Source organism: Haliotis asinina, chromosome 5, assembly GCF_037392515.1.
Source record: "Haliotis asinina isolate JCU_RB_2024 chromosome 5, JCU_Hal_asi_v2, whole genome shotgun sequence".
NCBI classification, from domain to species: domain Eukaryota; kingdom Metazoa; phylum Mollusca; class Gastropoda; order Lepetellida; family Haliotidae; genus Haliotis; species Haliotis asinina.
The window spans coordinates 66,121,713-66,135,468 of NC_090284.1; the positions used below are offsets into that span (position 1 = coordinate 66,121,713).

The window sequence follows — 13,756 nt, forward strand, 5'->3', positions numbered from 1 at the left end:
GAGATCAAGTCAAAGATCAATTTAGTGCAAGAAAAATACATTTTTTACGTTTATTGTTTTATTGAAAACATCATAGTTTTGTTTCCTTAGCTAATATATCTTACAGTGATATTATTTTACATTCCTCTTTGTACAATGAATGGTTGCTTTAAGATGTGATAGCATATATACCAATGCTCAAATGTGCTTTAAATGAAATGGCAGTATTGTGTCACACAGTGATTGTTTAATTTATTTATGTGTTAAGGTTGTAAGGGTGTGTCATTGTAGGTATGTAGTGTTCTGCTTTTGCTGTCCAGAGGCACCTTTCATGAAACAACCTTTACTAAGGTTAACCTTAACTCCCATGCTTTGACATTGTACTAAGGTTAAGGTTGTGACTTACGATCACCTTAGTGCTTTGTGAAAGGAGGTCCAGAACTTGGTGGTTGTTAAGCACGTCTATCAATCTCTCACACAGTAAGATTTGCGTAACATCTCTGCTGACTTGGCATCGACCATCATGTTTGTTCAGATGATCATAGATTGCCAATTGCCTGCCAAGATATTTGGATTGGAAATAGATTTTTTTGTTCTGAACAACTTTGCAGGTATTTGTTAAGAGATGAGAGATGCAATTTGAGTATAAAAAATATGTGAGAAATAGACAAGAATATTTGAGGATCCTGATGGTGTGCTCAGCAAGGATCTTGTTGAAGGAGGAGGATCTTATGAGGCAGTAATAAACACTTTGTGTGTTCATTGTTGTTTCATTGTGGATACTTTGTATGTTATTTTACCTAACCTCCACAGTCAGCCATGAATACATGTGTTGGCTTTGCAGTGTAGCAGTGGCATATTTCTAATTTTGATCAACTAATATAATTGGTTTTGACTCACCAATGTCCAAGGAGACATGACGTTTCATTGTCAGACATTTTGGCAGTTTGTAGGCAAGTAGTGAAAGACAAAAATTGCAGGAGGAACACTGTTATTGTGCAAAGTAAGCTGAACTCTCATTGGTCTGAGAACTTGCTGGATCCAGACCATGGTTTAATTAACTGGTTAAATGTACATGCATTGAAGTCAGACAGCGCTGATCATGGATGATTCTCCACCTGTTGTTGGAACGACATGATGTGAATCAGACCCTGGACGTATTGAAGATATGCCCAGAGTCAGGACTGTTACATGAAGATGTCATATATCTACACTAGGGGTATACTGAAAGAAAAAAAACATTTATCGAATGTTCATGCTTTTGGTGTTGGTTTTGGACAGTGTTAATATTTTTCCAAGGTCAAGGTTACTGTAGTTGCTGTTGCAAGAGATGGAAGAAGCAATTGTTATTGTTATGTTTGAACTGATTTTTGAATGATATTACTGATGGTACAGTAAATCTTAGATAGATATTTAAGGTAAGGTTTTCTCTATACTGATTTTCTTTTCTTGATAACTCTAGTTTTAATTAAGCAAATATGACACCATCAGGTCATTTTATCTATTTTAGCTTAAATTTTAAGGAACCTTTTATAAAATTACAATCTACTTAACCATATTCAGTATTTCTTTTAATTTCACATCTTTTCAGTGTGAGATTGCACAATGAAATATGTGCAGAAAGAATGATTTATTTTACCTAGTCTCATCATGGGCAGGAATGACATGAGCCAGGAGTTATCCTGATGTTTGTAAAATGGTGATTTAAACATTAAAAATGACATTTAACATGTAAGGTACACTCACTCATCAGAACCCTCAGATGCGATACTTGCTGTACAGTGTTCATTGCTTTGTTTCTCCTTGATAATTCATGTGTGCATGTACCTTACTTTACAATCTGCCCTCATTCTACAAGTGGTTTGAATTTGTGAAAACCAGGAACCTGTTACCATGGTAACTTTGGTATATTGCACATAACTGTTAATAATTCAGTACATTTAGCCATATTGTAATAACTTGAAATAATCTTCTATTGAGGGTTTGAAATGATCTCATTTAATGTCTTATTAATAATTATTGTTCTGGTGAAGGATGTATTATGTATAAAGTGTTATCTAGTCTTACTGATCTGTATTATTTATTTATTCTTATATTATTTTCCTGTTTCATGGAATGTTTTAAAAAGAAGTCAGGAGCAAAACACATATTTCAATGATTTCAACTCAGCTGCAAAACACATACTAATGTTTGATATTAGAATCAGCACAGTTGGACAGGGTTTAGCCATCTCAGATGGTTTATTGATAGGGATCTGTCTATTTTACTAGAGCATGTATTAAAATATTGGAACAATACAAAGCTTTCCATGTAGGCTTATTATATGCACGATCATCTTCAGAAAGTAAGTAGAATCATGTGAAACAACAGACTTTGTTTTCTAAGATTACAGCTTGCTATCTGTTCTATATTAAGATAAATACATGACAGGCATGCAGCATGAGTCTAGCTGACTTTCCATACATATGGAAACTTCACATACATCTGCAGTGAGCTGAGGGAGTTGTTCCCTTACAGTGCTATGTAAAATAAAGTATGTTTACAAGCCTGTAATGAACTGGCAGATGTAATGAACTATTTGTTTTATCCTTCTTGTATATTGTTGATTGAAAAGTATACAACAAAAGACACTTATAACAAGTTTAATGTGTCACTCCTTTGGGTGAGTTACAACCAATAGTTTATTGTGTATGATTACAGTGATGATTATTGAACTCCCCAAACCAGTGGGACAGCTACAGAACCCTAGACATCACTGATCCTTTCAGCGTGCATGTGGGGCATCAAGGTGGTCTAGTGGTTAGAGCATTCACTCATTGCAAGGAAAACCCAGGTTCAATTCCCCTTGTAGGTACAATATGTGAAGCCCATTTTTGCTGTCCCTTGCTGTAAAATTTCCGAAATATTGATAAAACTGGTGAAAAACCATACTTATTCTCTCCGTGTGAATGTGCCAGAGTTTGCATTGTGGTTTCCAAAGTTACCTCCCCTAGCTGTGCGAGAAGTTCATGGGTAACGTTTATTCCCAGATTCATCTGATTTTGATTGTTGTTCAGAACACTAGTCATGCATTCAAATCTCTCATGTAATCTTTCCTCCCACTTTGAACTGGCATACTGCTTTTCCGGAAGCAAATCATAAAAATCATCTTTGCCCCAGTCCTCCAACCCATGTTTGGATGACAGCAATAATGTCTTTTGTCACATGATCCAAAGATTCCAATTTTCTCATTTCTCTTCATTGATACACAGATTACAACTTAGAATCGCAACATTTTACGGGACATTTAAGGACTGCTTATGTAGTATTCAGTCAGTTACGTTGCCCCAAATCATAATTTTTCCAAGAAACAAGCAGAAAGTGCTCATATGATGCTGTTTAATATTTGAAGGCCAAAGACTTTTATACCATCATCTGTTTATGTTTTAGTTATTATATTTATCATGGAAATGGAGAACAGATATGTTTTTATTCATATAGTGTGATATTTCGAAATGTGGGTTTGATTTTTTATTATCATTTATCAGCTTCAGCTTGGTGATAGATCATGAGAAGGCAAGTCATCTGAATTTCAGAGAATATTTCTTTTTCTTCAGATATATTTGAACAGTTTTATCTGCTTAAGTAAGTTGCTATCCTGGAAGGTTCATTAAATATTCATACTTAGAGATTATATCAGTGTGCAGTGAAACAATAGGTTGTTAGTTGAAGTTATGCTCCAATTGCCATTGGTGTTAAAGGAAAAAACAAAAAATGAAATTTTTAGATAATAGTCATTTCTTACGCTTCCAGAAACAAATTAGTTTCTTTGCATTATACTGTCAGTCATAAACATGTCATAAAGCCAGACCAGTTTTATTTCTTGTTTTATTTTCAAAGAAAAAAAAATAAAAATAAATTTACTGATAAAATAGAAATCTGAATGTTTTTATGGGCCAAAAATGTAAACTCACCAGACAGGTGTATTTTTAGACTGGTATTTGCCTCAGATACTCTTCATACATTGTCCAAAGTAAATTTTTTAGTATTCAAAAGAAATATTACTTTGACTGGTGATTTTGTATACATTTTCCCCCCTCCTGCCTTTTGGTTTTCTGAGGACAAACTCTGTAAAACAACAGATGAAATTGGTCTGTCCTAAACATATATCATAAATTAGACTAGTGTTAGAAAATGTTTCCACTATTTATCACAAATGAGTTTTCAGTAGATGTTTATTTTCATAGAATAGGTTAATATTTGATGTTAGTTTTTCATTTGTTGGCCTTATCTTTTTCCCATGAGACATTCAGTGTTCACTTTTTCTTCCACTTGCTTCAATAGCTGTATAGCAGAACAACCTTGTCCACATTCTCTGAAATATTAGACTTCTCATGCAAAACCATATCCACTCAATATTTAATATGCATCCAGACAATAACACTGAGACTTTTGCAGTGTGCTTTTATCAGTGTATCATGAATATTTCCATTAAGATAGCATCCATTTAGTTTGAGGCTGGAGATGACAGTTGGGACAAAGAGTTTTAAGAACAATCCATGTTTTCTCAGCTGTTTCTAAGAAACTATGCATTAAATGAGCGAAATCACAAAATCATTATATACATTTTTACTGTTATCTTCAACAAATGATGTTTGCATATTTTCAACAATTCAAACTATTACTTTTTGTCATATTTTTAACAAACTATGTATGTGCAAAATTTTACTTTCAATCAAATGGTGCTCCAAAGATTACTTCAGTGTCTTGGTCAATGTAGACGAACCAACCTTTAAATCCACAAAAATATATACCAATGGCTCTTCCATCAGCATGAGGACCAGTAAGGGTGCCAAGTGGTTCAAGTATTATTTTGTCATGAAAGTCCCATTTCCACGTGGTTTCGGGGTGATGGGGTAGCCCAGTGGTTAAAGCGTTCACTCGTCACACCGAAGACCTGGGTTCGATTCCTCACATGGGTACAATGTGTGAAGCCCATTTTCTGGTGTCACCCACCAGGATATTGCTGGAATATTGCTAAAAGTGGCGAAAACTAAACTCACTTGCTCACTCCACAAGGTTTTAATATGTTATTCCCCATTTCCTGTGTCCTCTGACTCAGTGCAGGTATTGCTAATTACTAAAACCATATTCAGTCACTCTGCCAGTTATTCATCATCAGCTTCCATTCACCTGTAACTAGTATTATGTTGTTTGTTCTATGCACAGAACGCCTCCACTCCCCATGTATCATATCTATATTTAAAACACAAAACCTCAGCAGAAGTACTGTGATATCCAAACACATCTTTATCAAATTTGTTTTGTATGACTGATCTAAGACAAACAAATGCTTTACCTTCCAATATTCAGCCGAGTTTTCTCCCTTTGTATCCACAGGAGATGGGTAGAAATCACCCATCATATCATGTTTCATCATGTTTTATCGTGTCTCATATAACTAATAAACCTAATTTTTGATTGCTTAGAGATGTGTTGAGGGTATTAAATGTTCTGGTAATAATGTTTGTTTGCTACAATTTGAAACAAGTGTGAAGAAAGGGCCTGTTTTTTACAGTAGAAACAAATACACTTCTGTGTATTCAAAACATTATTGAAGGTCACACAATCTGTTCTAAAATCGCACCATTCATAGTTGGCTGTTAATATGGGAAATCATAGAATGGGTTGTAGTTTTTAAACGTATTATAAGTGCAAAAAAGTATTTATGTTCACCTCGGAACGATATGTATCATTGTTAACCAAATAGTTAAGTGTTGGATCATAATTATACAATTGGTGTATTTGTTGAACGTATTTTTCATTCAATTTCCTGTTAAGATAATATTCAAAGTTAGAATAAACTGTTTTGATTACGTATGTGTTTCTTTGTTTATGGAAATGTAAAAACATTTTTATTGAACGTGTTCAATTAGAGAATTTGCCAAATATGTTTTAAAGCATGTTTATAATTTACGTCAATGAAGGGTTTAAAACACATATTTCTCACACAAAGTCCAAAGACCACACTAGAATCTATCTCCAACAAAAGTAGATGTTCCATAAGCCAAACACAACGTGTACATGATATATTTATTTATATTTGCTGTATATTTCTTTTGCTAAATGTTTTTCCACATCAATATCACCCAACTAAAGTCATTAACAACAGCGGGTGTCTGAAAGCAAACCTCAGAATTGACCAGTAGCATCAGAAAATATGTCTCATGTTAAATTTAATAACGTGGTCATGGACTGCCTGTGAATAGAAATGTTTTTCGTTTGTGTTTTCTTGTTTTTTCCCCTCGATTATACTCTTGTTACACATAACCTATCCTGGTGATATGGTAAGGCAAAGTAGATGGTATATTTCAGTATTTCTACTTTTGATCGTATGCGCTGTTGCATACCTTCTTGTGTGGTGTTTCTTTTTCGACACAAAGACCGTCATATTAATCAGAAACGAAAATGTCAGTGTTCACTTGAAATTATGAACGCAATTCAGTACTTGATATCCGTCCTGCCGTCCATTATCATAGCGAAATGGGCCTTCTTGTACCAAATGAGCAATTCCTTTGCTAAACGGTGAATAACATATGTTGAAATACGCGGCAAAAGTAAGAAATTACATCGTTTCTGATACCATGTCACAGGAAATAAGAAAACGTGATGTCTGGCTATGTTTTGGCGTCCGACTTCAAAGGCGAAGAATTATTGCGATCTCCGTAAATGCATTTACGTTTGTTGGTGTGATATTGGTGAACACGTGTTAAACCGAAAACGTTTATGACGTGCACCACACCAACTGAAAACTGTTTGTAATCGCATTTGCAAACGTTCTTTGAAAAGCTGCTGATAAGGTTGCCCTAGTCACACCTCCAACAGAGAGGGGCCGGGGAGTAGCTTGTGCTTATGGTGTTCGCTGAAGACACAGGTTCCATTCTCTTTAGTGAATGTGTGACTGAGTTTAGTTTTACGTCGCATTCAGCAATATTTCAGCTAATTGGCGACGGTCTGTAGATGATCGAATCTGGACCAGACAATCCAGTAAGCAACAGCACGAGCATCGATTCGCGCGATTGGGAAGCGATGATGTGTGTCAATCAATTCAGCGAGCCGAAAACCAGAGCCCGATAGTCTCCTCAAGACTAGCATAGGTCACTAAAGGCCAGTATCCTAACCCGAACCTTCACGGGTAACCCCATTTTCTTGAGCATAGCTAAAAACAAATACGACATCGACGCATATGTTAACTCCAGATCTGTTGGATGGAAGGCGATCACTGACCACTGGGTTATAATAGTGAAAGGGGCGATGGGGTAGCCTAGTGCCTAAAGTGTTCGATTGTCACACTGAAGACCCGGGTTCCATTCCCCACATGGGTACAATGTGTGAAACCCATATCTAATGTCCATCGCCATGATGTTTCTGGAATATTGCTGAAAGTGGCGTAAACAAATGCTCACCCCCTGACTCGAATGGTCTGGGGAGATGATGGCTCATTAGGTCGTTAGAGACGACGGGGTCATGTGAGATGAAACTACCTCTGTTGGCAAGGTATTCACGAATTCGTCGTGCCATGCTCAGGATCGACCGGCAGGTGGATTTAGACGTTGACATCTTGAGCGTTTGTTTCCAAGAATACATTATACTTTTGCTAAAAAAACGCGTCATATTAAACATGGTAAACCTAATACACCACCCCTTCCATGTGCAGTCTGAGGACGCATACGTCATAACAGGGTGCTGTTTATGAGCATGATTTCTTCGGATATATTATTTGAAAATAACTAACTTAGCTAAGAAACAATAGCAAGACAATGGTGTGTGTGACAATACTTTGGTAAACGTGTCTAAATATACCATGTTTCCCGTGAGCTATCGTTATTCTACAACACGCAGGCTGATAACGGCTTTGGAAACGCAAGTCACCGTGTGGCAGTCTGTACGCACAATGTTTAGCTTGGTAATCCTTGGTCTGTGCCTTGTAAACACTTTCGGTCAAAACGTTGGACATTTGTCACTGGAGTATCATCTTGATTCGATAGAGTATGAATGGCCGAGTGAGAGCATTAAACAGGAGTTTATCAAGAATGGCAGCTTCGTTCTCCAAAATAACATCATTACCGGGATCAAAGTGTACAATGGAAGTGTGTACGTCACAGTTCCCAGATGGAAGAAAGGTGTTGCATCAACGCTGAATGTCATCACTGAGAAAGACGGGAAGCCAGTCCTCCGACCATTCCCCAGCTGGACGATGCAGACTATTGGGGACTGCTCCGCCATCCAGTACTCCCAGAGCATGGAGATCGACCCATTAACGGGATGGATGTGGATCATAGACACTGGAATTGGATTAATCGCTGATCCCACAGAGACGATCTGCCCTCCTAAACTGATCATCTACGACATTAATCATAGACGTATGGTCCGCACCCATGTTTTCCCTGATGATGTTGCATCCAGGTATTTCTTCCTGAACGACATCGTCCTGCACAGAGTGGGTGGTAAAGCCGTCCTTGCGTATATCAGTGACAGCAGACAAGCACATATAGTGACCTACGACTTCCGGTCTGATAAATCGTTCAGTTTTGCTGACAGCAGCATGTTAGCAGAATCCCCACCATCTTCTGTTGTTCATATTGGCAACAGGTCCTACCCTCAAACAACCCCGATTGATGGTATTGCCATATCGCCAGACTTCCGGTACGTGTATTACTCTCCTCTAGCAGGCACGAGCTTGTACCGAATACCGACAGTCGTTCTCTCCAACCCTAAGGGACTGTTCAAGCAATCTGTTCGTAAGGTCGGAGTGAAGAAATCTCAGTCTGATGGTATGGCATTTGGGAAGCAGTTCATGTATTACAGCGCTCTTAGTTCCAATGGTGTGTATCAGTGGGATTTCAAGAAGGATCAGAACACGGCGGCCGGACCGGATGACATAACTTTGACCTCTCAGGTTCTTATTGCTCACGATGACCAGCGGATGAAATGGGTGGACACCTTAGCTTTCGACAACGAAGGTTCACTCTGGTTCACAGTGAATGATCTGGTAAGCTTCATGGGTCAAACGATGAACTTCTCCAGGCCTAATATGTTCATATGGAAGCTGTATTTGGGAGACAATGGGTACCTGGGTACCGACTGAAGCTCTGTATTGTGCACCTGTGGATGTAGCATTATATACATGGTGGTAATAAAAGTACCTTTTGCGGGGTCATTTATTATATCTTTATTCTTGCAGCTCAGTTTGTGCCCACACTAACAGTTAAACAAATCTGTCTCGAAGTTAAAGGGACTTGTGTTTATACAACGCGTTCTCCTAATTTTGACACAACCACGAATCATGAGGAAACATTTGGAATATGCGGCTTTTGCTTGGAATTGGAACACAGCGGTGCTGGACAGCATACATGTTACACCAGCATCTTTTCTGCTTAACGTTTCTATCTTAAAACTGGCAAATGAAGGATGTAACTATTAGTATTCTATACTGAATTGCAACAGAAACTCAAGGTTTGAAAAAACACGAAATCTCATAAAACTAAGCCTTTATGTTGACGTTTTCTATTTAAAAAACACTTGACAAATACAGTGTTACGGATTTTTTGCTGTTGGGTATATTTCTTGTAAAACGTACGACCATCACTAACGTCTTGAGTCTGTCCTGGAGGGTAGACTGCTTCCTTTGTTTTGTGCACAGGGCATTTTGCACGCAGGATGGTATTTTGACTCTCTGGTCCAGCAAATAGAGTGGGTGTAGGAAATTTGTTTCAATCCTTGGACCACACCAGTACTCTCAGAGTTTTTGTCTTCAACTTCTTGAGCTATTATTGAGACTGACTTCCACTATGTCACCCACCGAGGCAGTAGGCGTGTACTCTGAAGTACTCTGAGGTTATCCCATTTCATCCTTTTCAGCTATGATCGCTCCACAGATGCCAACATGTCAGAACGAGATCGTGATTCAGGTTTCAGGAAAGCAAGGTGATGCTTACATTAAGGATGAAGGAGCAGCTAGATTTCTTTATATCGAATTTAGAAAGGAAAGGAAAGGAATTTGTACAGACATACTCACACGATCGTATTATCTGACCACCGAAGCTGTCATCAGTTGTGAACTCACAGAATTTAAGACACACTCCGATACCAGACATTTATCCTTCCCCTAACTTCCAGTTTCCTTTACTATTGCTCTCTGGCTTCAATGAGTTTTGTGTTCCCATGCCATAGCTTCTGAAAAATGGACGAGAGATCTGTAACAAACATGACCAGTCCGAAGGCAGGATGGATGGAAGTGAACGTTCATTTTATGCAGCACTTGGTTTGAGTGAGTGAGTGAGTGAGTGAGTGAATACTTAACGTTACATCGACAATATTTCAGCCACATCTTGACGAGAACATATTTGACATTGAAATGGATTATATGTATATTATGAAAACGTATCGACAAAGGGCAGTAAAACAACACGAACATCACAATTCAAGTAATAACTAGCATGAAAAGTTAAAACTAATAGCACTATTTGGACAATACAATGGTTGAGCGAAATTGAGTTTGAATTGTAGGAACTTACGTACCGTCTCAGGAGGACAATAATTTTACAATACTTCAACCCCTCTTTGAGGGTACAGCCACTAAAATCTAAGTAACTAATCTAAACTACCAATCACTAAAATGCATCTATCTATAGAACATATTAATAAAAATTCATCCGTGAAATCAATTCCCTTTAAAAAAAACAATAATTAAAAGAGAACTGACAGTGGTAAAAAAATCATTAACAGTTTCGATATTGAAATACTTAGCCCTTGTCATAGAAAATTCAACACAGTCAAGCAGGATATGCTTGACGGTGACTCTTTCTTCACAAAGGATACAAACTTGACGCTCCTCACCTTTCAACAGGTATGTGTGGGTATATCTTGTGTGGCCAATACGGCATCGTCGCGTGATTACCTCTTCAAATCTGGACTGACAACCCAAGTAGGTATACCAAATATAAGGTTTTATTGCATGTAATTTGTTTATACCTACTAGGGAGTCCCACCTCTGCGTCAGATCGCAGATGTAAGTTCTGATGCTAGCTTTGTAATCAGAGTATGGGATAAGAAGTGGTGTCACAGATTTGTTGAGTGCTGCCTTGGCAGCAAAATCGGCCACTGTGTTACCAGAAGTACCTACATTGCTGGGAAACCAACAAAAGACGATGTCGTATTGGCCAGTAGCAAGATCACTATAGAGATCAATAATTTCTATCAAAAGTGGATGTTTACACGATGAAAGTGGATGCTTGAAGGCTCGAAAGAAAAGCTGAATAGATTATATATTGTTTATGTTTAGAGTGTCTTTGAATATATTTAAGAACCGTTAATATGGCGTTTGCTTCTGCAGTAAAAATAGAGCTGTTGTCTGGTATTCTAGAAGATATTGTCCTGGATCAAATGACAGTGGCAGAAGTCACTGTGCCAATGTCCTTGGACCCATCTATAAAACAGGTTTTGTAAGTATTATATTTACTTTTTGATTGATACTATTCTTGTTCATAGTGCTTCTATATTGTTTATATTTTCCAGGTTAATGCCAATAGCAGCAGTAAATGACTTAATTCTGAGCCCTAGAGGGGGAACAAAAGAAGACTCTTTTTGTGTAAATTCTCATAGAGAGGATTAACGACACACTTAGATTCGTTAGAGTGTAGTTTTGTGATATATTGTAAAGCTAATTTCTACGGCGTTTTGCAAGAGATAGTTCATCTGCCCCGACAGAGACTGTGAACAGAAGTTCTGAAAGACCGGATCCCAGACAAAGTGTTAGACCTTGGCAGTGAACAGAATGTAATAGTTTTCGGTTGCTGTTGCACCATAGATGATGGAGCCTTAATCAACTTTGGAACGGACGAGTGATTGAAATAGATGGAGGAGGGTAGTGACCCCCCCCCCCCCCCCATCACACACACACACACACACACGCACCCCCACTCCCCATTAATGAGAGCGTTTATTACTAATGATTCCAAACGCACTAAGTGATCGACAGTACTTCTGTTTTTACGGAAACCACACTGTATGTCTGTTATAAGGATATTATTTGTTTCCAAGTACCAAACAAGTCGATTATTTATCATGTTTTCCATGGTCTTCCAAACACAGCTAGTTCGTTAAATTGGTCGATAATTTGACTGATCCGTATGATGATGTCCATGTCTGGGTATTGGCACAACTATGGCGTCATGATAAAATATCATAAAATATATCTAAAATGGTTTATAGGCACGATTCGGGTAAGTGCTTCAGGAGTTGATGATGTATGTTATCAGACCCTGTAGCAGTTTTGTGCGCTTGTTCAAGTGCAGTGTGAAGCTCCTGAATAGGAAATAGATCATTATAGTCTTCCCCATTCTTCTCCCATATTTCTGAATAGAAATTAATAGTTTTCTTTTCTTTTTATTTTTGATAATGTTGGAATTTTGGTACATAATTTGAAGACGAAGAGTGTTTAGCGAGAGTTTCACCCAGTTTGTTCGCAATATCTGATTTATTGGTAAGTAACTGATGTTTAAAATAATGGGCGCTGAGCGTGAGCATCGATCTGCGCAATGGGGAACCGATGACAATGTGTCAGTCAAGTGTCCGACCACCCAATCCCGTTAGTCGCCTCTTACGATAAGCGTAGTCGCATTTTATGACAAGTATGGGTTGCTGAAGGCCTATTGTTCCCCGGACCTTCACGGGTCCAATATGGTAGGGAAATGGTCGTTTCCACAAAGGTCATCGTGGACTGACCGTTCAAATTCATTCAGTAAGTTGGAGTCAGGTATTGACAAATCAAGAGCTGAATATGTTCCTGTATTAGGATGTAAATACATATCTGTACCATCATTTAATATACAAAAATCATTATAATATAAAAAATTCATTAAAATAAAATCCTCTAGAATTGTACCTTTGTGTTTGTGTTCGCAACCCCCAGAGTGGGTTGTGGCCATTTAGATCGCCCATGAGTACACATGGTTTTGGTAGTTCATCATAGAGAGACTGAAGATCAGCCAGAATAAGAGCTGGTGATGGCGGAATGTACAGTGAACACAGAGTAAGTGAAACGTTCAAAGTAAGTCGACCTGCAGCTGCTTGGAGATTTGTCTTGAGCGTCACAGTGCTGTGGATAACGCCATGTCTTACAACGCCATGTCTTTCACATTTGTTGAGAATCAGATTTAGATTGTGAGTGAGATTTAGATGCCTTAGACACAGATGCATCCTGAATACGGGTTGACTCTGGAGGTACAGAAAGTCTGAGTGGTTATTTCAGGTGACAGGATCCGAGGGAAATTGGTATTCATCCAGGTCAAGTAGGTTTGACAGCTTATAGACATTTTGGTTATTGTGGCTGTTTTCGACGGTGGTCGAAATACGGAAGCTTACGTTTTCGTGATTTAAGATTTGTGGATTTGTTTTTTGGGCTTCTGCAAAAACTAATGTCCTATGTAAATTTTATCATGTTGGTTTTCTTTTGCTGTTTCCAAATGGGACATTCCTTTGAGGAAGATGAGTGCGTTCCTTCGCAACTGGTGCATGTTTTGAAAGTGCAGATGTAGTCATCCGTCGTGTCTCTTACTACAGTGAGCACATGTAACAGATGATTTACATGTATTGACACGATGGCCGTATCTTTGGCATTTAAATCATCTTAAAGGATTTGGAATGTAAGTATCCACACCGATGTTACAGTAGCCAGTCTTCATTGATTTTGGAGCTATAGGACATGAAAAAGAAAACAGTTCCATATTTGTTTGAA

The 13,756-nt window shown here is 38.0% G+C and overlaps 1 protein-coding gene across 1 annotated transcript; it reads left to right on the top strand.

The window, feature by feature from the left end:
- Window positions 1–7,860: 7,860 nt before the first annotated feature.
- LOC137283790 (major royal jelly protein 1-like) lies at window positions 7,861–9,178 on the top strand. Its single transcript, XM_067815477.1, has one exon. The coding sequence runs from the start codon at window positions 7,913–7,915 to the stop codon at window positions 9,104–9,106; it is 1,194 nt and encodes a 397-aa protein (XP_067671578.1). The 5' UTR covers window positions 7,861–7,912; the 3' UTR covers window positions 9,107–9,178.
- Window positions 9,179–13,756: the final 4,578 nt, after the last annotated feature.